Genomic DNA, 20,649 nt, shown 5'->3' with positions numbered 1-20,649 from the left:
TGTTCATTATTTTTTAAATATTATTTTATGTATCATCATCGCCAGTTTTAGAAATTTTTAGCGGAGGAAGCCCCCCTCAAACGTTGAAGTCTTTCATGTCGTTGAGTAGCTTTGCTTGTCGTGATATGTAACTTTCGTTTAATTTGCATGCAAAATCTATCTCCGATTGTAGTTGAGGAATCGAGACTAGTGAGATCACGAATGTTAGTGATCGTAACCTAAGTTAAGGTAGAAATATAGAAAACTTACCGCTGCAAATAGAATGATCATGTTCGAACCAACAAACGCAATGAAGATTCCTAGATCACGCCATCTGTTATCGAAGTTCATGCCATAAGCCTCATAGAACTGATCACCGACACTATATGCACAGTAATCACAGTTCTGAGTCGCATTATTCAACAGGTATCCAGCACCGCCGCGCTCAAAGAAAGCGGACATATACTCGCCGCAGGTCTGATTGCCTGGGGCCGTAAATGAGTTGTATTCCGCACTTGTGCATTGCACACTCTGGTCATGAAGCGCTGTCACAGTCATACCGCTAATGAGACGCGTGAAAGGATCGAGCTCGTAGAGCCAGGAACGCCAGAACTTCGGCATACTTGGCTTCGGGATAGTCACGCCACAGAATAGAGAAAAGAGAATGCTGATAGGTGGATTGAGCTGGGAGGCAATAAAGCTGTTTGGTGTTAAGGCTGAGATTCCTTGTCCTAGTCCCACGGCGAAGAATTCAGTGATTAAAATCATGAAGAACTGATATCCTGCTCGATCGGCGGCAGTTTGAAAGCCTGGAATGTAGTAGATAGGCAGATAGAAACACACAGCACATAGCACACTGTATGGTACCTCAGCAAGAACCATTGAGAGAGTGAAGACGAATTGGCTGTAGGTTTTGGATGCGGACTCTCGATAAAAAATGAGTCGTGAGAAATCGTAACGTGGCTCTACTTGCTGGAGAATCAGCGCTGGAAGCACGGTCACGTTGAAAATAACGAAGACTCGATACTGGAGTGAAGCGCGGGAGTCGTCCAAATTCATGAAGCAAAGTCCACATAGTAGACCTAGAGTGACATGAGTGAAAAGACGCGTGAATCCATAATTTCTGGATCGCCAGAAAGACAAATAGGCGCGGCGAGTGACGACTTGGGCTTGGTGCCAGATAGGTGATGCATACTCCTTTTCAATCCCAGTGCCGCCAATCCGCGCGAGAGTTTCATGATTTGCTTGCTCACGTTCAGCCTTTATTTGGATGATGTCCTTCTTCACTTGAACTAACTCGGGAGAAGTGAGCCAGATATCGCCCCAATCCCGATCGCCAATTCGTCGCGTTTGGCCAGCACCAATGGCGTCAAGCATCCATTCTGCTGGGTTTGCGTCCTCTGGGCAATACGCTCCATTTCTATAGAAATAGTCTCGAAGGGTCTTTGCATCAGAGCCAATTTCACCAAAGTAAACGCATTGACCACCCCTCTGGAGAAGCAAAAGTCGATCAAAGTGTTCGAACAAAGCCGAGTTGGGTTGATGGATCGTGCAGAGAATAGCCTGGCCAGCGAGTGCCAGCTTCTTCAGGAATCGAACAATATTGAACGCCGATTGGCCGTCCAGCCCAGAAGTGGGTTCATCCAAGAAGAGAAGAAGTTCAGGCTTGGCGGCCAGCTCAACTCCGATTGTAACTCGTTTTCTCTCCTCCACTGAGAGACCGGTTTCTGGTGTTCCAATAATTGCATCGGCGAGGTTTTCTAGTTCAAGCAGACTTATGATTTCCTCGACGTAGGCGTACTTTTCGGATCGTGGCGTTTCAAATGGCTGGCGAAGATCGGCAGAGAAGCGGAGAGCCTCGCGCACGGTCTGCATTGCTTCGTGTGTATCCTGTTGCTCGGCATAGGATGTACCTCGTTGGAAGCCTGTACCGGGGATATGCCCGTCAACAAGGATATCGCCTCTAACCACACCGATGTTCTTTCTTGATGCTAAGACATCCAGGAGTGTTGTCTTTCCGGCTCCTGATGCACCCATGAGAGCTGTCAATTTTCCTGGCTGGACGTATCCGTAGATAGAGTTCAAAAGTTGTCGGGTTCCACCTGCCACTGGTACTTCGTATGAAACATCCTCCCAAGTGAAAATGGACTTCGAGCTGATTTCGAGGGTTGAGCCAGCATCAGCTGTCTTGGTTTGGCGATTGGCCTTTTTCTTGGCTAATGCCTCATTCAGTTCCTTCCTTTCTTTGTTTTCCTTCTGGAAGAAAGTCACTGTCTTGCCGCCGGCATCAAATTGCATTGTTTCTCCGAAGTACAAGTTGCTAGCAAGGAAACCGACAATTAGGGCTGCATTTAGTGCGTTAGTCATATGAAAAGAAATATAATGGTCGAACAAGAGGAGAAAAATTTACCTAACATGATTCCGAAGTTTCTCCACATATCGGACTTGTAGTACGAGAAAGTTGTGGAAAGGTAGCTTGACCCAGGAATGATGGCAGATCCAGGCTCTCCACCGGCAAGAGTACATGCCTGATGGGCAATATCGTCATAGCCGAGACCATTTGGTACAAGCGAGTCTGAAGTACAGGTCATCGTCAATCGACTAAACTCATTAATCATTAAAGAAGAAAATCCAAGCCCAAACGGGTTGATATAGAAGATCCATCTCAGCCAGACCTGATTGTTGGCCCATTGTATAAGGTAGCCCGACGTCAACACGAAAAGAGTGATCAAAACAGCAGCAAACTTCATCGCATAGTCGAAATCCGGGCTAACACATCCAATAGTTCTGAAGAAAACGGTCATGCAAATATAACCTGTGAGAACGAAAAGGACGAAGATGAAGAATGCACCAGCATCGAGAGCTAGTCCACACATGAAGTAGACGATAATGCTGAAGATCAGAATTCGGAAAATTGCGAATGTTGTATCGACGAAAATTTGCGCCAGGAATAGAGCACTCGGTCGGTAAAATGTGAAGGAGCGATGTTTATTGACAATCGCACGTCCCATCATGGTAGATGCGAGTTCCGCAAATGCTTGGAATCCGTTGAACAGCATACTAATAAAGAGAAGACCACCCCTAGTGAATGCTCCAGCGCTGGTGTCTGGTTGGTTCAGCCATACTGTACCAAGAATAATTGCAATTCCAGTCGAAGTAACCCATGAGACTGTTAGAGCGAATTTATCCTGCCATTTGATCAAGAATTGCCGTTGAATCAAAGCCCAGATTTGGAGGTGTAGAGGGATCGAGTAAACGGATGTCTTGGGGGTAAGCTTTCGTTTCGCCTCTTGGTTGGCCAGTTCGAAGTCATCAAAAACTTCCTTCTGATGTTGAACTTGTGCACGATATGCTTCCATTTCTTGGTCAAGTTGCTGGCTATAGATGGAGTTGTTGAATGCGTTCGCGAGATTTTCGGGTGTGGATGGGACATCGTCGGCACTTCTTCCATCTTGGAATTCTCTCTCAAAAGGATCGGTACATCCAGTTAAGTAGTCGGGGGTAGTCTGACGAGGCTTTGATCGGAAGCCAAGATCCTCGAAATAAGCCCGGGCTTCGTTGGCTGGACCGAAGAACACGGAGCGTCCACTGTCAATGACGAGAACTTTGTCAAATTGGCTGTAAATCGATTCGGAAGCTTGGTAAAGAGATACGAAGGTGGTTGCCTTGTAGATGTTGGTCAAAATCCGGAGTGACTTGGCAAAGTCCAAAGCAGTCGAAGCATCAAGACCACGGGTACTATTATCCCAAGCTAAGACAGTAGCACTTGTGATCATCATCTCCGCGATACTCACTCGCCTACGTTCACCACCGCTGACTCCACGAATGAACTGATTTCCAATCACTGTATTGGCTGTGTGTTCAATATTAAACATTTTAAGGAGCATTTTGGTAACTTTTTCCTTAAATTCTGCTTTCCCCACCCCAAACGGACGTTTGCCTGGAGTTTTGGTGTCCAAGGCAAATCCCAAAGTCTGGGCGACGGTCAGTGTTGGGTGGTGGACATCATCTTCCTGGTTGTAAACGGCCTCGCCACGGAATCGTTTGGCAAACTCTTCAGATTGAAACGGTCCATACAGGACTTCGCCATCGATGCCGGTATAGCCAGCACGCTGGTTAGAAATAACCTTGAGAAAGGATGTACATCCTGAGCCAGGTCGTCCTAGAACGAGAACCATTTCTCCAGGTCGAGTCAAACCACGGAATCCTTCCAGAATATTATATTCTTTGCCTCCCTTTCCCCACCCAAAGATATCCATGATTGTCTGCGGGACATTGAAAAAGTCAACAATTGCGTCCGGGAATGTCTTGATGAACGTCTTCACGCCGCCGATTCCTCGCACGGAGAGATTATCCCAGATCACACCTTCACGAGCACGTTAGAAATCTTAAATTTTAAGCACGGGGATTTGTGTGGTTTACCTATATGTTTGTCTTTGATACCAGCCTCTTCTTCTGCGGCCCGGTTGCCACGAAGCGTGGTTTCTAGGTCCCATGTATCATCGGAGTCGTGTGAAGTTCTCGCTTTTTCAAGATCTTGAAGAGTAACCGTGGGCTTTGACTCTTGCTTTGAGAGATAACGGGCTTGGTGAGAGATGTGGGAGAACTCTCTGTTTAAGTCGGAAAAGTCTTGCTCGGCCCTTTCGACATTGACGCTCGTCTCTGCCGACGTGATACCCTGAGGATTGGCGATGCGAATCTCCTCTCGACCCTTCTCATAGCTAAGCGAGTCGACAGAGTGGACACTCCCTTCGGTTGGGATGATTTTCTTGTCCATGGTGTCGATGTTCGGTAATTACCGAATGGCTGACACTGGAGGATAGTACAAATATGTTCTAGATTCCTTTGTACTCCAGTAAACAGAAAAACTTTTAGGTCCCGCTCCTGAAAAATAGGGCACTTGCTTGATAGGACATAAAAGCCTACAAGACAGGAGCAGTGAAAAAGTAGAGAGGTTGAGCGAAGTTGACAATCAACCAAAATTCTATCAAAGGAAGAAAGAAAAAAAAACAAATGGAGAAGCCAGGCCGAGGCCAAAGAAAAAAATCCACCTAGCGTGCCAACCAAGATTAGAAATCTCAACGGACTTACCTCTAATTCCGTTTAGGTATCGTAGCTCGCGTTTGATTGTCCACCCTGCTCCACTTGAACCAGGATTCAAAGTCCATTAGTGGCAGATTCTGTTGCAACCTGCTAGGCGGGGAAGTAGCGGTGATCCTAGTGTACATTTTACTGGATATGGGAATTTTCATTATTATTATTAATTTACCCCTTTGGCTTGGAAAAAGATAACTAACGTAATTCCCGGTCGGGCTGTACACCCGGCCGAGCTGTACACCCCAACCCATTAGAAAAATTTAAATCGATATATATTGGCCAACATATATTAATTTAGCTAAATAACGCGATTTATACATCGATTGATCTTATGGCCAATATTCCCACATCCACTACACCGAGGCGGAGCCCTTTTGGCTGGCTGACCTGGCTGAATAGGCGTTTTGCCCTGTGTATTCGAATCCACCGGAGTAGCTTCATCTAGTAAATTTAGCTGCGTAGCTAGTTGTAGGCCCTCTTCGACCGTTAGGCCAGTATCACAGGGTATCTGCCTATTTGATCGATTGCGTTTTTGGCGTTTTTTCTCATTGGCTGTACGTAAATTTGCGTTTTCCTGTGCGAGTAACGCTGTGTTGTGTAGCGATATATAGTGACCTTTGATAATTTGATCTAACATAGTCTTCGATGGGCTTGGTGGGCTATTTGACCGTTGTTTTAATAGATCTTTCATCATAGAAGCTTGTTTTTGTAGTTGAATGACAGTTCTCGGCGTTTTTGGTGTAAATTGGCTAGATCTGCTGCTTGGTCGGCTTCCTGGGGGTGTTGGTGTTCGTAGAGAGATATTAAGCTTCGAAAGCACTCTTTCTGGATCAATAGGCACTAGGCCAGCAGCTATAAAGCTATTTTGAATAATAATTGGCTTTTTGAACACTTCCAGTCTTGCGCGTTGGTAGTCATCCAGAAAATCAAACTTATCAATGTGGTTATAGCCTACACGCGCAAGATCACTTATAAAGCGACCGTATGCGCGTTTAAGCACTGCGAAACATCCAACATCAAGCGGTTGTAATAAATGCGAAGAATGCGCAGGCATACAAAGTGGTATAATATTGTTTTCTGCGCAGATTTGGTCAAATTTAGCCGTAAGATGGCTACCATGGCCATCAAGAATCAATAGCCGAAACCGGCCATGTACGCGCGAATTTGTACATGGGATGAATAGTTTCTGTAGCCAACGTAGGCCAATTTCATCGGTAGTCCAGCCATTATTTGAGACCTCAAATCGCCAGTCTTTTGGTAGATTATCAAACCAACCAGCCATAGCAACTTGGCCTTTAAAAACTATACATGGCGGTAGCGAATAGCCATCTGCACAAATAGTTTCAATAGCAGTAACCCATTCGCGGTTTCCTGGTTGTAATATAGCTCTCCGACCGTAGTATCCAGCCCGCGTAACCACTTTCTGTGTTGAAATAAGACCCATTGCAAACCCTGTCTCATCGAAGTTGTAGATATCCTCCATTTGGATACCGTTATCGTCAATAGCACGTTGTACGGTCGCAAACCACTCTCGTAGCGATTTAGGATCTTCGTTTAATGCGCGTTGATAGTCGTAACGCCTAGAGAAGCGTGATCGAATCTCTTCGCGTCGATTTATGAAGCTTGATGGCCAATTTTTACCAACTGTTGGTGGAGGGTAGCTACCACGCGCAGCTAGTAGTATATTAGCCATCTCTCGTACAGTAGCTGGCCTAGGCGCTGCTCCACGCGTATCCATAGAGATTATCCATTCAACAAGTGAATCCTCTTCTAATTGTGTCAGTTTATGGCCATTTGGACGTATATCGACGCGTGATTGTACACCATTGACGCGCGTAGCCAGCGTTGTATGGGGGATATCGTATAGCTTTGCTGCTGCGCGGAGAGAGTTGATACGGCCATCTTTGATATCTTTAACGGCTAATAAGATCCTACCCTCTTTTCCGGCAGAATTTCGAGACGATTGGGCGCGAATTGGTGGCATAGTGGCTGGTTAAAGTTGGTATATTGGTAGGAAGATGTGATTTTTGATGGGGTGTACAGCTCGGCCGGGTGTACAGCCCGACCGGGAATTACGTTAGCAGCCGAGTTGAGTCATCTTAAAAAAGAATCTTGTTTCTTATAGGCTAGAGATGGTCTTGAGTCCCGGTGAAACCCCGGATGGACGCCAGGCACTAATAGGAAAAGTGGGGGATCAGATGGCGCAGAGGCGGAATGGCGGCACTTTCCGCAAATGCCATGTTGAACAGGGTAAAGAATTCGTGGCGTTGATTAACTGTATTGGGTGTCCGACTGTGTGATTCACTATGATTCATACTAACTTGTCACAGGGCGTGGAAAGTCAAATCACTTGAAAATATGGTGCCTCACCATGTTTTCCCTCCGACTCCGAACTCCGAAACTTTTATTCCGAGCGGAGTCTACAGCCCTGGAAGAAAAGAAAGAAAAGAAAGAAAAGAAAAAGTGTGTTCTGTGGGGCTTGCATATGTGGGGTTGATGCTGTCGTGGCGATTGACCATGACTGCACCCCACCATTTGCGAAGTACGCAGTCCAGATAGCTGAGTGTAATTGGTCTGTTGTCTCCTCGAACTTTTGGCTTATCCACGTGTATTATTTTATTCTGGACTGCTTTTCAGTCGTCTGCATAGACGTTTGGCTGACGAGGAACCTTAGAAGTTATGCAGCGGCCAGCTGGCCCGCTTTGACTGGTTGGATTTTCCCTGATTGGAGCTTCGGGAAATGATGTTTATCGGAATTGCCGACTCCATCGCCGACAGAAATAGGGGTAGGGGGAAATTAGTATCAGGGCGATTTCTTGTCAGTGTAGAAAGCGATCAGGAACACATTTCATTAACCAGATGTTGATTTTAGGAACTATATATCAAAAGGAAATTTAAGGCCCCTCTCCCCCCGCAAATCATCCGTTGATTGGTGTCAAATTAACGATCAAGCTTTTTCTCGCCCCTAAACCTTAAGAGTCCCGAGGCCTTTTCTACTTCGATCTATATCTGGTCAGATGGAAAATGCTCACTTTAGGCCCGAGGTGGGTTCCAAGGTTTTGGGCCTTGAAATTCTAAAAATCTCATTGTTTTAGTAGCTCTACATTTTATATTACTCGATAATTATGATGTTCCAAGTGAGCGTGAAGCCAGCCACCTGCTAAACCTCTATGGATCGAGAGCATGAAGAGGAAGAAATTCCATGCCAAAGACTTGGTTCTTTTATGGAGCCAGGGCACAAAGGCCCATCAGGAGAGATCGTATAGGAGATCTCCTGATGCCATCTCTTCCTAATATGTCCATTTTTCAGCCCACTAAGGCCACTAATTAAGGCAGCTGATTGAACTATACAAGCAAGAAAGCCCAGTGGGATTTTCAGGCACATTGTATACTAAAGCTACAAAAGCTAACGGGATATCTTCTTAGAAGGGTTCCGGGCTTGGAACTCATTCCCTCCCTGTCTTGCCCAGGGAAACCCCGACGGGATTTATTTACAAATCAAGAATTTTGGTCTCTCAGCAGATACTTCCTTTGAAGATTGATAGACACAAAGATCTTTCTTATCAATGCCTGGTAGATGAACATCACAACTCTGAACACATTTGGAAAACAGCAAGGCAGACGATAATCAGAATGAGCCTATCAATGAAAAGCTGGCTAGAAACCTTAACTAGCAGAGGATTGAACAAACTGCATTGTTTGAGCTGCTATGTTTGAGCCCGGGGATGGAGATACTCCGCTTCTATTTCTGGCCATTATTTTATACACAGGTGGCAATATACACCCAAATGGAGACCGGAGAATCACATTCGCCTAGCAGGCTGCTACCGTGCATTCACTTCACCGACGCGACACTGACGCGATGTCAATATACAACCTGTTTAAAAAAATAACTCAAACGCTTCCCAATACCCTTCTTCTCTTCCTGTGTTATCCTCTTGAACCATCTCAAACGTTACACACAATTCTTCTTGTCTTCTTGTCTTCTTGTCTTCTTGTCTTCTTGTCTTCTTGTCTTCTTGTCTTCTTGTCTTCTTGTCTTCTTGTCTTCTTGTCTTCTTGTCTTCTTGTCTTCTTGTCTTCTTGTCTTCTTGTCTTCTTGTCTTCTTGTCTTCTTGTCTTCTTGTCTTCTTGTCTTCTTGTCTTGTCATCTTGCGAAAGCAACCAACTACAACTAGCACAGGAAGTCCATCGATACCCTTCACTTAACTGTTTTTCTTGCTTTTCTCAGCCCCCAAAAACAGACGAAGAGTATTGAGCACTATTCTGTCCTAGGCGTAGGATTCAAGATAGTGTTGATTGCCCAACATGCGAGCGCTTGTTTCAAGATTTGTAAAGGCTGCCTCCTATTTCAGGTGCTCCAGCACTGAATTGACCCCGAGACTTGCAAAAATTACTCCCTATCTCAGACCCTTCAGCACTGGACTATCCCCGAGATACTATAGTCCCCTGTCAAGAGTCACCACGCCACATTCCCTTCTTCCTCTGCGACAGTTGCCCACGTCAGGTTTCGTTACTCTTGACCCAAATGAGGAGATTGAAGAAGAACAGCTTGATGAATATGAGGCAATGAACTATTATCCGGTGTGCCTTGGTGAAATCTTCAAATCCAAATACCAAGTTGTTTCTAAACTTGGTTATTCGGAGACCTCTACCACTTGGCTTTGTCGGGATCTCATGTGAGTACTTCCGATCAGCAAAAACGTTTTCGATCAATATTGTAACCATCTCAAGTAGACATGGCTTCAAAGTTTTGAAAGTCTTTGTTCTTACCGAGGACGTTTGTTGGGACTTTACTGAAGAGGTTGAAGTTGCCCAGCACCTCCAAGGCATCCAGAGGCGGATTGGCCATTCTCACCCGCATGAGAACTACCTGAGCTCGCTTGACCTTGCTGAGGAGTCATTCAAAATCCTTGGCCCCAGCGGAAATCACACCTGTTTAGTCTTTTGACCTTTTGGTGCGACTTTTACTGAAATCTAAGAGTCATTTCCCGACAACAAGATGCCACCCAGTTTGATTTCATACATCCTCCGGCCCGTTTTGCGATCGTTGGCCTTTCTACATGACCATGAAGTAGTGCATGCCAGTGAGTACTATTCAATCGAAGTTGGCGCAAGGCTGGCTAACAAACTCTTGGACATATCACCGAACAACCTACTACAAACCGGGAATGACGATTCAAGTCTCTGCGAAATGGAAGAAGCCGAATTGACGAGTCCGATTGCGAGGAGAGTATTGGATGATCGACAGATTTATTGCTCTTGAAAAATGTCTATTGACCGGGGGGGTCAGGCTCTTTGTCAGTTTTTTCATTCGAGAATAATCGATATTGACTATGTCATGGACGAGATTATGGACTACTATGCTCGACCACCAGAGGTGATCTGTGATATGGGCTCGGGTAATAAGGTTGACATATGGGTAATTGGAATGATGGTCAGTGACTGTTTTCATATTATCCCTATATATGCTCTGAGGAGTTCAGGTCTGGAAATTTGCGACCGGCAGAAATTCCTTTCTCGCCGACGCTGATGAGAATTTGGACCTTGACGAACAGCACTTGGCGGAGATGATATCTCACATGGGCCCTTCTCCTCTTAGCTTTCTAAAATCCACCTACAAATGGGAACAGGAGAATTGGTTTGATTAAAAAGGTAAATGTCTTTAATTACAATATTGACACCAATCTAACGAGAATGCAGGGAACTGGAAAGGCTCAGTGCCCATACCGCAACAATAGTGGGACACAGATCCGTATCCCGTTGAAAACGCACATCACCTCATACGTTTCATGGAGCGTATTTTACGCTGGGAGCCCGATGAACCGCCCACTGCCCAAGAGCTTGCTTCCGATCCGTTCTTAGTGCAGAACACGGAATGGTTTTTTCAAAAGGTCAAACTGCATGATCTAAATTCCAAGAAGAAAAGCCTCTCGTAAATCTGACCACCATCTTCTAAATCTATCGGCAGGCAGTGGCATGTTAATAGAACCGAGGTCTTTGTGAAAATCTCAACTCATCAAACAAGGAACGTCAGGAATCAGGCTGGACTTTGATGAACATATTATCTACCATCATTGAATGAAAGTCAGCCTTGAATGATTACTTCTACAATGCAAGTACACCTTAACTATAAACTGGAGCCCACTTGGGTAGTTTAGACGGCCGAATCAAATATGTGTCCTGCAAATCCCACAGAGGAATTGGAGATGTAGTTTAAATATGCCGGGCGACAAAGTGAGGAACTGATGATACTTATATATGACCATGCTTCTCAATGGGCTTCACGTCTTCCCTTACTATAAAAAGCACTGTCATCTGAATCAATCTTCAAGAAAAAATCTCCAATCTTTCTATAGAGATCAACGCTACACACTGCAGCTATCCACATCAAATACTAACGATCTTCCGCCCAACTAGACACCTTGTAATAACTCATGTGGGCATAACAATCGAGGCCTAAAGGGCAAATGCGAGCAAGTTTGCCAAAACCTTGGAAATTGCCAACGCCGCTATTGAGAAGAAGGTGAGCTTCTCCTATATATGACAACCAAATTGCGATGAACTAAAATCTCACCATAGAGTCGTTTGATTAAGTAGGCCTACAGTAAGTATCCACACCCGAGATTTGGTCTATTCATTGATGCGTTCGTTCATTGCCAATGTTTGATTTTAACAAGGGGAACGAAGCCTCATATCTCCAAGGACAAGACGGCAGACCAGAGGGAAAAGGTAACCGTCGTATACCTCAACAAAAATGGAAATAGAATGATATCAATCCGTGTCTATGGTAATAAGAAGTGGGATGAAAAAAAGTACACTCGCGCGTGGAAAAAAGTAGCCGAATGGAAACGAAAGAAAGAGTTGAAGTCCAATAGAGAAAATCTGAGGTCCAATGAGGATGCATTGAGTTCGAGTCACATCGCACTCAAGAAAGAAACATCAAATTCGAGTGCAGGTAAGCCAAAGTCCAACAAGGATGCATTGAATTTCAGTCAATTCAAATCGGCGTCAAATGGAAATTCGAAACAGAAGTAGCTTGACACACTTCTATTTTCTATTCAACTCCAGGGTATCTATCTACTTTACGCTTTCACTCCATGTGTGTGGCGGTAGTGGGGAGGTTCTTATGGCTGGAGAGGAACCGCTGAAATGCATAGACAAGGGAACGGGTTGAGTTTGGAGAATTTCAAATTTGGTTATGATTTGGTTTGGAAAGTTTCAATGGCATAGTAATATGTGGTATTTAACTTCACTCTCCAAATTTCAGCTTCTTCTCATTTTGCGATACTTGCAATTATCACATCACGGCATAGATGAACTCCATTACGATGATGAAAAAATTGTCAAGCCTGTTTCAAAGAACCTGCATATGAAAATAGCCAAGTGCTATCATAGATAAAACCTAATTCAATAATGCCTAGTAGTATGTCATCATTACAGTATTGACCTGCACCTGGGCATGCAACTATAGGTTTCAACGACCACTTAATAACTTTTTCGTCACTTTAAGCACAGTTCGAAATTAAGAAGATCTGCAGGCGGGCTCAAGACTTAACACCGCACTCCTACTGTCCATAATTGAGATATGTGACAAAGCAATCAGGAGTTGACTGGTGCTCTTAGTGGATCTCTTTACTCATGCTCATGCAAGCATTACTATTCATTTTAGGCCAGATTGTAGGTAGTCTCTCAAGGCGACATCAGCAAGCCAGTACACGGGGCTTGCAACCCCGGAATTAATAGGCTATGTTGACCTTCCACCCTGCATATATTCTGTGAAATGTTACCCTAAATTTGAATTCGGCTAAGTACCTGCAGGTCCCTGCTTACACTCCAAGATTGCCGGTTCTAATTTCCCCATAGTGCATAAGGGCTACCCCACGCCGGTTATAGAGAATTCTGAAACTAAGAACTGCGGGGATAGGCAAGTTGTCCGTGACTAAAATAGAAAATGACGGCTTTTTTCAAAGCACGTTGCTACGTTTGACCACGGCTAACAGTTGCTAAGAGGAAACTCCGCTATGGCCAACGGAGCATATCCCGCCTATTATCAGGTGCGCCTTTTCCGTTTCTTGGTTGCCTGTGATGACTTTTGTCATGTAACAAATTTCAGCTCGAAGCCTTGGCAGACCAAATTCAAGTTTACATAGTTCAATTTAGGTACGGCTTCGTAGTGTCGAGAGATGATCAAGTGATACAGATAGACATTCTTCAGACCAGACTGTCCTAAAGAGGTTAGCCTGCAGACTCTCCACATTCCGCGCCATTTTGAGATATGGTTCCGTGGCCATTATAGCCTTGATGTCGAGAACCGCAAAGGCTGGCTATATTATGATTGTATTTAACCATCAAGTGTATATATTGAACGATTAATTGCTGTATTATTCTAAATTCAAGCCTCTTTACTTCGTGGAATATCAAGGAATCAAAAAATATCGACAGCAATGTATCGAATGCTCGGATTAGCTCTTTATTTGCTTCAGCATGTCGCAAATGCTGATCAGTCTCTCTACGGCCAATGTAAGGATTCGTGTTGATCAATGACACGCAATTGACCTACTAATCACTCATTTAGGTGGAGGTAGTGGATGGACAGGGTCAACTGTCTGTACAGCGCAAGCAACTTGTAGTACCCTGAATGCATGTATGTACTTGTACTTTTTCTTCTTGTCATGAGTTTTGAGGCACTGATAGCATACACAGACTATGCACAATGTGTCTCCGCAACTGCCACGACGACTGCGACAACCACTAGCACAAGTACGACGACAGGCGTCAAAAGCACGACTACAAGCTCAACCACGAGCACAACATTGAAGACTACAACAACGGCGACCTCAACTACTACGGCCGCTACTGTCACAAACAGTGGTAATCCATTCAGTGGCTATCAGCTCTATGCGAATCCCTACTACTCTTCCGAGATCTTTACGTCCGCGATTCCGTCCCTCACAAGCTCTTTGGCTGTAAAGGCAAGCTCAGTCGCTAAAGTTCCATCATTCGTTTGGCTGTAGGTCAAATTCCTCCTTCCAAGACATGCTCACACTAATCTTTTCTATAGTGATACTGCTGCTAAGGTTCCGACCATGGGAACCTATCTTGCGGATATTCAATCCCAGAATGCGGCTGGCGCTAGCCCACCGATTGCGGGTATTTTTGTTGTTTATGACCTACCAGATCGCGACTGTGCCGCTCTTGCCAGTAATGGAGAGTATTCTATTGCCGATAATGGAGTCGCGAACTATAAGGCGTACATCGACTCCATTAGGGCTCAAATTGTCAAATATTCCAATGTGCAGACGATTTTGGTCATCGGTTAGAGCTACTTATATCCCCGCAAAAATGAGTGCCTCGAAGTTGCTAACTGAAAGTAGAACCTGATAGTCTCGCCAATCTTGTCACTAACCTGAATGTAGCTAAATGCGCCAATGCAGAGGCCGCTTACTTGGAGTGCGTGAATTACGCGTTGATCCAGCTCAATCTGCCAAACGTGGCAATGTATATTGATGCCGGTATGTGAAACTTGAATGAATCCCATTAAGTTTCTTTATAATGGGCATTCACTGAGATAATCTTCGCAGGACACGCCGGCTGGTTAGGCTGGTCTGCTAATATCGGCCCAGCTGCCACCCTCTTCGCCAATGTGTATAAAAACGCGTCATCCCCTGCTGCTGTACGTGGTCTGGCTACTAACGTCGCGAACTACAATGCCTGGACGATTGGAACTTGCCCATCATACACATCAGGGGACTCCAACTGTGACGAAAGTCTTTACGTCAACGCCATTTCGCCTTTACTCAGCGCTGCAGGATTCCCTGCACACTTTATTATGGATACTAGTATGAAGAACTCGCATTTCTCTACCTGCTACTACTTGCGTGTAAATGATTGAAATATGGGTTCGCTAACCCATAACTAGGTCGTAATGGTGTCCAGCCAACGAAGCAAAACGCCTGGGGTGACTGGTGCAACGTTATTGGCACTGGATTTGGTGTTCGTCCCACAACTGATACTGGAAATACCCTTCAGGATGCCTTTGTTTGGGTCAAGCCCGGTGGAGAGTGCGATGGCACATCAGATTCTTCCTCGACGCGATATGATGCGCATTGCGGATATAGTGATGCTTTACAGCCTGCTCCAGAAGCTGGTACATGGTTCCAAGTTAGTACTTACATACCTTTGGCCCTGTATAATCATGTCTTACTAACTATTTGCAGGCTTACTTTGAACAATTACTTGAGAATGCCAACCCGTCATTTTAATGGATGGATGACAGACAGCTCCACATCAACGGGTGTTGTAGATATTAAAGTTGAAATCTCAAGAACTTTATAGCAATTTTTTTTCCCTTTTTTCCCTTTTTTCCCTTTTTTCCTTTTTTCCTTATTTCCGAGTTCTTACTTGGCATTTGGCTACGACAAGATCGCCTAAATAGGAATTACTTGATTTTGATTTGTGAGCCAATATCCAGGAATCGTGCAGTATGTAGATCTTTCTTTTACGTACAAACAGTTTATTCGTTCTTGATTTTCGATATATCAACTTCAAATATTGCTATTAGGTATAATTATCTGAAGACATATTTTCTATTAGCAGCTTGTTTCACGGCCCTGGTTCTTCCCATTAATAAAGCTGATCATGTAGCTATGGTGGCCGCTGTATCAGTGGGGCAGCCGCATTCAGCCACGCGAACCAGCCCTAACGCGTGTTTCCCCGCACACGCGCCCGATAATCGATTGCTCCACATACTGTACTCCTCATTTCACATTCAACGAAGACCCAGCCATCCTTCCAAATGGAGCCGAATTTAGCGTTCCAAACAGTCATGGAAGACTGCGGAATTCTGACCGCGCCGCCTACTCGAGCCGATCGATACGATGTTCCTCTCGATATCTCCAAATTCACCGATATAATCAAGCTTCAAGGAACCGAGAACTACGAACAATGGCACGACTCAATTCATAATGAATTCCACAGCCAAGGAGTGTGGGATCTCGTTACCGGGTCTGAGCAACCGCTTCTCGCCTTGAACCCGCCACTTGCTCAAACCTACAAGAATTGGCAGCGACTGGATAAGAGTCTCAGCGCCCTGCTCGGCATGACAGTGGACAGGGCAATACTCGTCAATATTCCCGAGAATATAAGCATTGATGCGATGTACGAATTCCTGCGAACAAACTACCAGCCGAAGTCTGGTCCGGACTTCTCTCAACTCCTCAAAACGCTTTCTCGTCTTCGGCTCGCGAATTTCCCGTGTGTCAGTGATTATGCCGCCAAGTTCAGCGCCATACATCTCGAGATGGAATTAGCCCGCCCGTATACAGTGTCCCCGGTGGTGGTCAATACACTTTTTCTGGAAGGCCTTGGCCCGGACTGGGAGGGATTCAGACATTACATGGTGGAGGAGAAATCCGCGATCAATGAGCTGCATCCCTTGGATTTGGATGAATTGATGGCTGAGACTCAAGACTATGAGGATTCCTTCGCCGAGGATGAACCTACATCTCAAGTAACTAAGAAGTGGGGAAATAGGCCATTTTGTGGACATTGCAACATGCTTGGACATCACCAGGAAGGCTGCTGGAGGATGGAAGGCAGAACAGAAGAGGAGATCAAGATCATTCGGCGCACATTGAGACAGGATCGTGGCCGCAGACGGCCTCGAAAGACTGCTGATTCTCTTGCTAACAGGATCACACGACCTTCAACGGCTCGGCGTGGTGCGGCAAACCGAATTGGTAAATTTCAGTCTCGCAACTCCCGAGCCAGATAAGACGATCGTTCGTCGCTGACTGGGTCGTTTTTCTTTTCGGATATTTATTTTTTTCAACATTCCTTTCGGTATTCAACCTTGGCGGGCTCGTGGAATTTCAATGGACATATACTATCTAATATCATTTTATGGCGCATCGAGAAAGAAGGGTGAGTATTATTATTTTCATGGACGTCCACGGCATAGATGGTATGCCCTTGACTTGAAGTATCATTATCAATAGAACTACATTCATATCACAAGCACATTACACCAATTGCTTCAAACCGAAAGAGATCACATGAATGTACCGACTGACTTGTCTCGTCTAACAAGCTAGTCTCGTTGATCAAACACCACAGCTTCGAACTCAAATTGGAAACGGGGAAACCCAGAATCATGGCGTCAAAAGGAGCTGGGACAATCTACAGGGCTGCATAAAAGGCCAAACGCTGTGCTTCCCATGGCAGACTACTTGTTCATGCCGTTTGACTTTTTACCAGTCACAAGTATGCTGCTCTATGATTGATCTTATGCATCAGAAAAGATGGAGCTCTGATAGGAGTGGCTGTGCGGGGCTGTTCGAATCGATACATCCAATAAGAGGCCGCATAATAAGATTCCTGGTAATGAGAATTGGGTCGAAGGTTTAGCAGGTTTAGCAAGTCAATAATTGCCTTGATAACGCTTATAATACAAGTAAATATGGTGTTTCTATTCAACATTTAACACAAGAACAATAGCCGGGCGACCATCCAGGAGTTCAAGGTCAGTAACAATGTTGCATTTCCCCAATCTCTTGTTCAAGTTACTTCTTCAATATGGATATGCGATGGCAACTATCCTGATACTACATGATCTGTATATAGTTTATAATACCATGATTCTTTATAATATTGGCCCTCAGATATGTTTCACAATGCTATTCAAACATTCACGTTCAATCAGTTAAGCAAAATGCGGCATCATTTAAAGCTTGGGGTGAATCGGGCATACTATCCAATGGTCTATAGTATTCATCTTAAACGGTATATTCTTTTAATGAAAGGCAGATCATTTCCCATCCTGTTTTTAAACACATGAAAGCTTCAATGTGTGGTAAATTGCCTGTCGTGACGATCCATTAATTATCGTAAGCCTAGCAGGGGCCATTCTTGACTGGGAAAACGCACTAGGCCTTTAATAAAAAGGCCTATAGACCAGTATTCATTCCAAAGCTTTTGCAATTTAGCTGCGATATTGTTTGAAATAATCCCTTTTATATTATTCTTAGCTCCTGGTTTTATAGGAACGGTGTTCGACAAACTTGCAGCCACCATATTACGATCCACGGAAATGGAAAGGTTGCTTTGTGACAAGCAAAAGATTATGGATTAGAATAATGGGAACCCTCGAAACGTAAATTGCAGCTCAGACACATGAAATTTCGATATTTCTCGAAGAAAATCTTCTAATTCAACATGAACTGATTATATGTTAAAAAGAAATTCATTACAAGGAGGGTCGCCTTGCCATTAGGGTCTCGGTTACAAGATACAAGTCCGCCTGGAATTGGGATCAAACTCTGCTCTCATGGGAATGGGTCCGTTCACGCCCAATCTGCCAAGGTTTTCTTCCTTCTCATGAACCCAGGCTGTTTAGTAAGTGCCTATTCTCGGATTCGAGACCCTATAGCCGCAGTTCGCGAGAGTAATAAGAGAGTACGCATTCCTACGCTAACGAAAGTAGGAAAAGACAGACATTGAGTTCAAAACACGTATCACCTTCCAATACGGGATACCTCTTTTCCGTAATATCCCGGGTATGCTTCATAAATGTGTTGGTTCACTTTGCCCTCAGGGTTCTCATTTCTTGCAGATCAGGGTGAAGTTGGCCATCAAGGTACTTGATGGAGGGCTCGATAAAACCCCCTCTCTCCCTCAAACTCGAAAATGCTTTTTGGCCCATTCAAGTAGTTTTTCCAGCGCATTTAAGATGAACCAACAGTATGTTCGGATATTTGGAAATCCTACGATCGCTGATTCAATTTCACCGACTACCCACTTGTGGCAACGCTAGTTGTCACAGCTTTGTCTCCGGAGTCCAGCCCCCCGATCATTCGATTGCCTGCCCTGCCTACGACCGTCGGCTCCACCGGATAATCAACGATGCTGCGAGACTTTAGGAATATCCTGCGGCTACATCGCTTTGATGACACGGCGCCTCCGTGGCCCCACGTACAGGCTTTGTGTTGGCACATTTGATTTGTTGAACAACCGTTCTCCACGCATCATCGGGTGCATTTCAGGTTAATGTAGGATTGGGTCTTGTATATCAGGATGAGGTTGCTTTTTTCGGTATTTGGGGAGACAAGTCTCACTCCGGTGATGTACCTATAATGGGATCAGCTAATGGGATGATGGGTGCCTGATAAGCCTGATGGAATGGATATAAATACCCCTTCCTCACACCTCATCTCTCTTCTTTCTTCATCAACCACAGAACTCTCAACCTTCCCAAGACCATTCCAAGCATTTGTCTTTTTCAAGACCTCAGCCACCCAACCTTATCAACATGTCTCCCTGCTCTTGCAACTGCTGCTCCGGCAACTGCAGCTCCTGCTCCTGCTCTTCCTGTAGCGTAAGTGCTCTTTCTCATTTATCTGAAGCATCTAGCTCCCTTAACCGGATATTCTGACAAGTGGTCTATTCACAGCACTAAGACTTCTGCAATATTCTGCAAGCCCATCCTATGCTCGTGCATTGTTTGACCCATGGGATCGCAATGATAACTCCACGATACACTGCGCTTACCTGCCGACCTGATGGTTTGATGATTGGTCTTTCATCTGGAAGTCCAGGCTTGGATAACGAGGATGGATTTGGAGAGTGATATGAAAGGCAGAGGAGGATTATTTGGGTCGGACCACCCAGCTTACCGGTGGCCAAATTTTTGATTTTTGTATTGAAACTAGTACCTAGTCAGTCTAGTACCTAGTCAGTCTTTTCTGAATACTAAAACATAACGGCCGTTATATGATACTTCGTGCTATGATCACGCGTACTTGTTGTTGTGTATATGCAAAGGAAACATGTATGATAGTATCCCGGCTTGACCAGGTTTCAACTGTTATCTAATCATTCTTCGTTCAACTGCAATGATTGGCAGTGCACATGTGGTGATAGATGAATTCATCGTATTCACATTTCATATTTGAACAGTAAAGATAAAGCTCATCCTGTCGACTGCTAACTGAAATGGCTCCGCTCTACCTAGGAAAGAAAACTTCGATCGAGCATAGGTATAGTATATATGTACTATATCCTGATCTTCAAGTTGGGGTTTCAAAGTTTATCATACTAGTACTACCCACTGGCTGTATTCTGAGGCAGCCTGAGAATGCGAAGGAAGGAAACCCGAATTTCGATGAAAGTGACAAGGGGGATGTTTTGAGTTAGTATCCAGAAAAGGGAGTACAATCTGTAACCTCCTGTGTTCAACTTCTCTAGAGCCTCGAAGAGTCTCAATTCGTACCAGTAATAGTACTATGAGATGCTAGCTCTTCATCATGATTCCGATGGGAAATATCTGTTTATTATCAAAAGCCACAGGACACCGTAAAAGTGTTCTCTGCAGCGCTGAATAGTATTTATGAATTGAAAAAGTATCCTGATATCTTGATCTTGCAGTCTAGTAAACTATCATTATGGTTTTTGTGTCTCAGACTGTATCTACATTGATAGGATTGTGAGACTGCCTTGTGGTGATATTTCCATCGTTCCTTTCCAGGCACCCACCTCCAGACTCCGAGTCTCTCTCTCTCTCTCTCTCTCTCTCTT

At 44.6% G+C, this 20,649-nt stretch overlaps 7 protein-coding genes across 7 annotated transcripts; 4 read left to right on the top strand and 3 right to left on the bottom strand.

Moving 5' to 3' along the window:
- Window positions 1-156: 156 nt before the first annotated feature.
- On the bottom strand, window positions 157-4,756 carry N7478_007640 (putative ABC transporter; the record flags this gene model as incomplete). Its single annotated transcript, XM_056923854.1, has 4 exons — window positions 157-186; window positions 250-2,324; window positions 2,390-4,345; window positions 4,402-4,756. The coding sequence occupies 4 exons, from the start codon at window positions 4,754-4,756 to the stop codon at window positions 157-159; spliced, it is 4,416 nt and encodes a 1,471-aa protein (XP_056776580.1).
- Window positions 4,757-5,374: 618 nt separating this feature from the next.
- N7478_007639 (uncharacterized protein) lies at window positions 5,375-7,060 on the bottom strand (the record flags this gene model as incomplete). Its single annotated transcript, XM_056923853.1, has 1 exon — window positions 5,375-7,060. The coding sequence occupies one exon, from the start codon at window positions 7,058-7,060 to the stop codon at window positions 5,375-5,377; it is 1,686 nt and encodes a 561-aa protein (XP_056776579.1).
- A 1,897-nt stretch (window positions 7,061-8,957) lies between these two features.
- Window positions 8,958-9,227, bottom strand: N7478_007638 (uncharacterized protein; the record flags this gene model as incomplete). The annotated part of the gene is made up of 1 exon (XM_056923852.1): window positions 8,958-9,227. The coding sequence occupies one exon, from the start codon at window positions 9,225-9,227 to the stop codon at window positions 8,958-8,960; it is 270 nt and encodes an 89-aa protein (XP_056776578.1).
- A 157-nt stretch (window positions 9,228-9,384) lies between these two features.
- N7478_007637 (uncharacterized protein) lies at window positions 9,385-10,027 on the top strand (the record flags this gene model as incomplete). The annotated part of the gene is made up of 2 exons (XM_056923851.1): window positions 9,385-9,755; window positions 9,814-10,027. The coding sequence occupies 2 exons, from the start codon at window positions 9,385-9,387 to the stop codon at window positions 10,025-10,027; spliced, it is 585 nt and encodes a 194-aa protein (XP_056776577.1).
- Window positions 10,028-10,345: 318 nt separating this feature from the next.
- N7478_007636 (protein kinase) lies at window positions 10,346-10,727 on the top strand (the record flags this gene model as incomplete). The annotated part of the gene is made up of 2 exons (XM_056923850.1): window positions 10,346-10,513; window positions 10,563-10,727. The coding sequence occupies 2 exons, from the start codon at window positions 10,346-10,348 to the stop codon at window positions 10,725-10,727; spliced, it is 333 nt and encodes a 110-aa protein (XP_056776576.1).
- Window positions 10,728-13,523: 2,796 nt separating this feature from the next.
- Window positions 13,524-15,341, top strand: cbhC (putative cellobiohydrolase; the record flags this gene model as incomplete). Its single annotated transcript, XM_056923849.1, has 8 exons — window positions 13,524-13,599; window positions 13,655-13,723; window positions 13,783-14,089; window positions 14,141-14,394; window positions 14,454-14,591; window positions 14,661-14,918; window positions 14,999-15,240; window positions 15,297-15,341. 8 exons carry the CDS (start codon window positions 13,524-13,526, stop codon window positions 15,339-15,341), a joined length of 1,389 nt encoding a protein of 462 aa, XP_056776575.1.
- A 533-nt stretch (window positions 15,342-15,874) lies between these two features.
- On the top strand, window positions 15,875-16,852 carry N7478_007634 (uncharacterized protein; the record flags this gene model as incomplete). The annotated part of the gene is made up of 1 exon (XM_056923848.1): window positions 15,875-16,852. The coding sequence occupies one exon, from the start codon at window positions 15,875-15,877 to the stop codon at window positions 16,850-16,852; it is 978 nt and encodes a 325-aa protein (XP_056776574.1).
- Between the last annotated feature and the right edge of the window lie 3,797 nt (window positions 16,853-20,649).

Source organism: Penicillium angulare (genome assembly GCF_028827245.1).
Source record: "Penicillium angulare strain IBT 27051 chromosome Unknown utg000005l_segment0_segment0, whole genome shotgun sequence".
Classification (NCBI taxonomy): domain Eukaryota; kingdom Fungi; phylum Ascomycota; class Eurotiomycetes; order Eurotiales; family Aspergillaceae; genus Penicillium; species Penicillium angulare.
The sequence above is the reverse complement of the archived record's forward strand: the minus strand, read 5'-3'. Positions and strand labels throughout refer to the sequence as shown.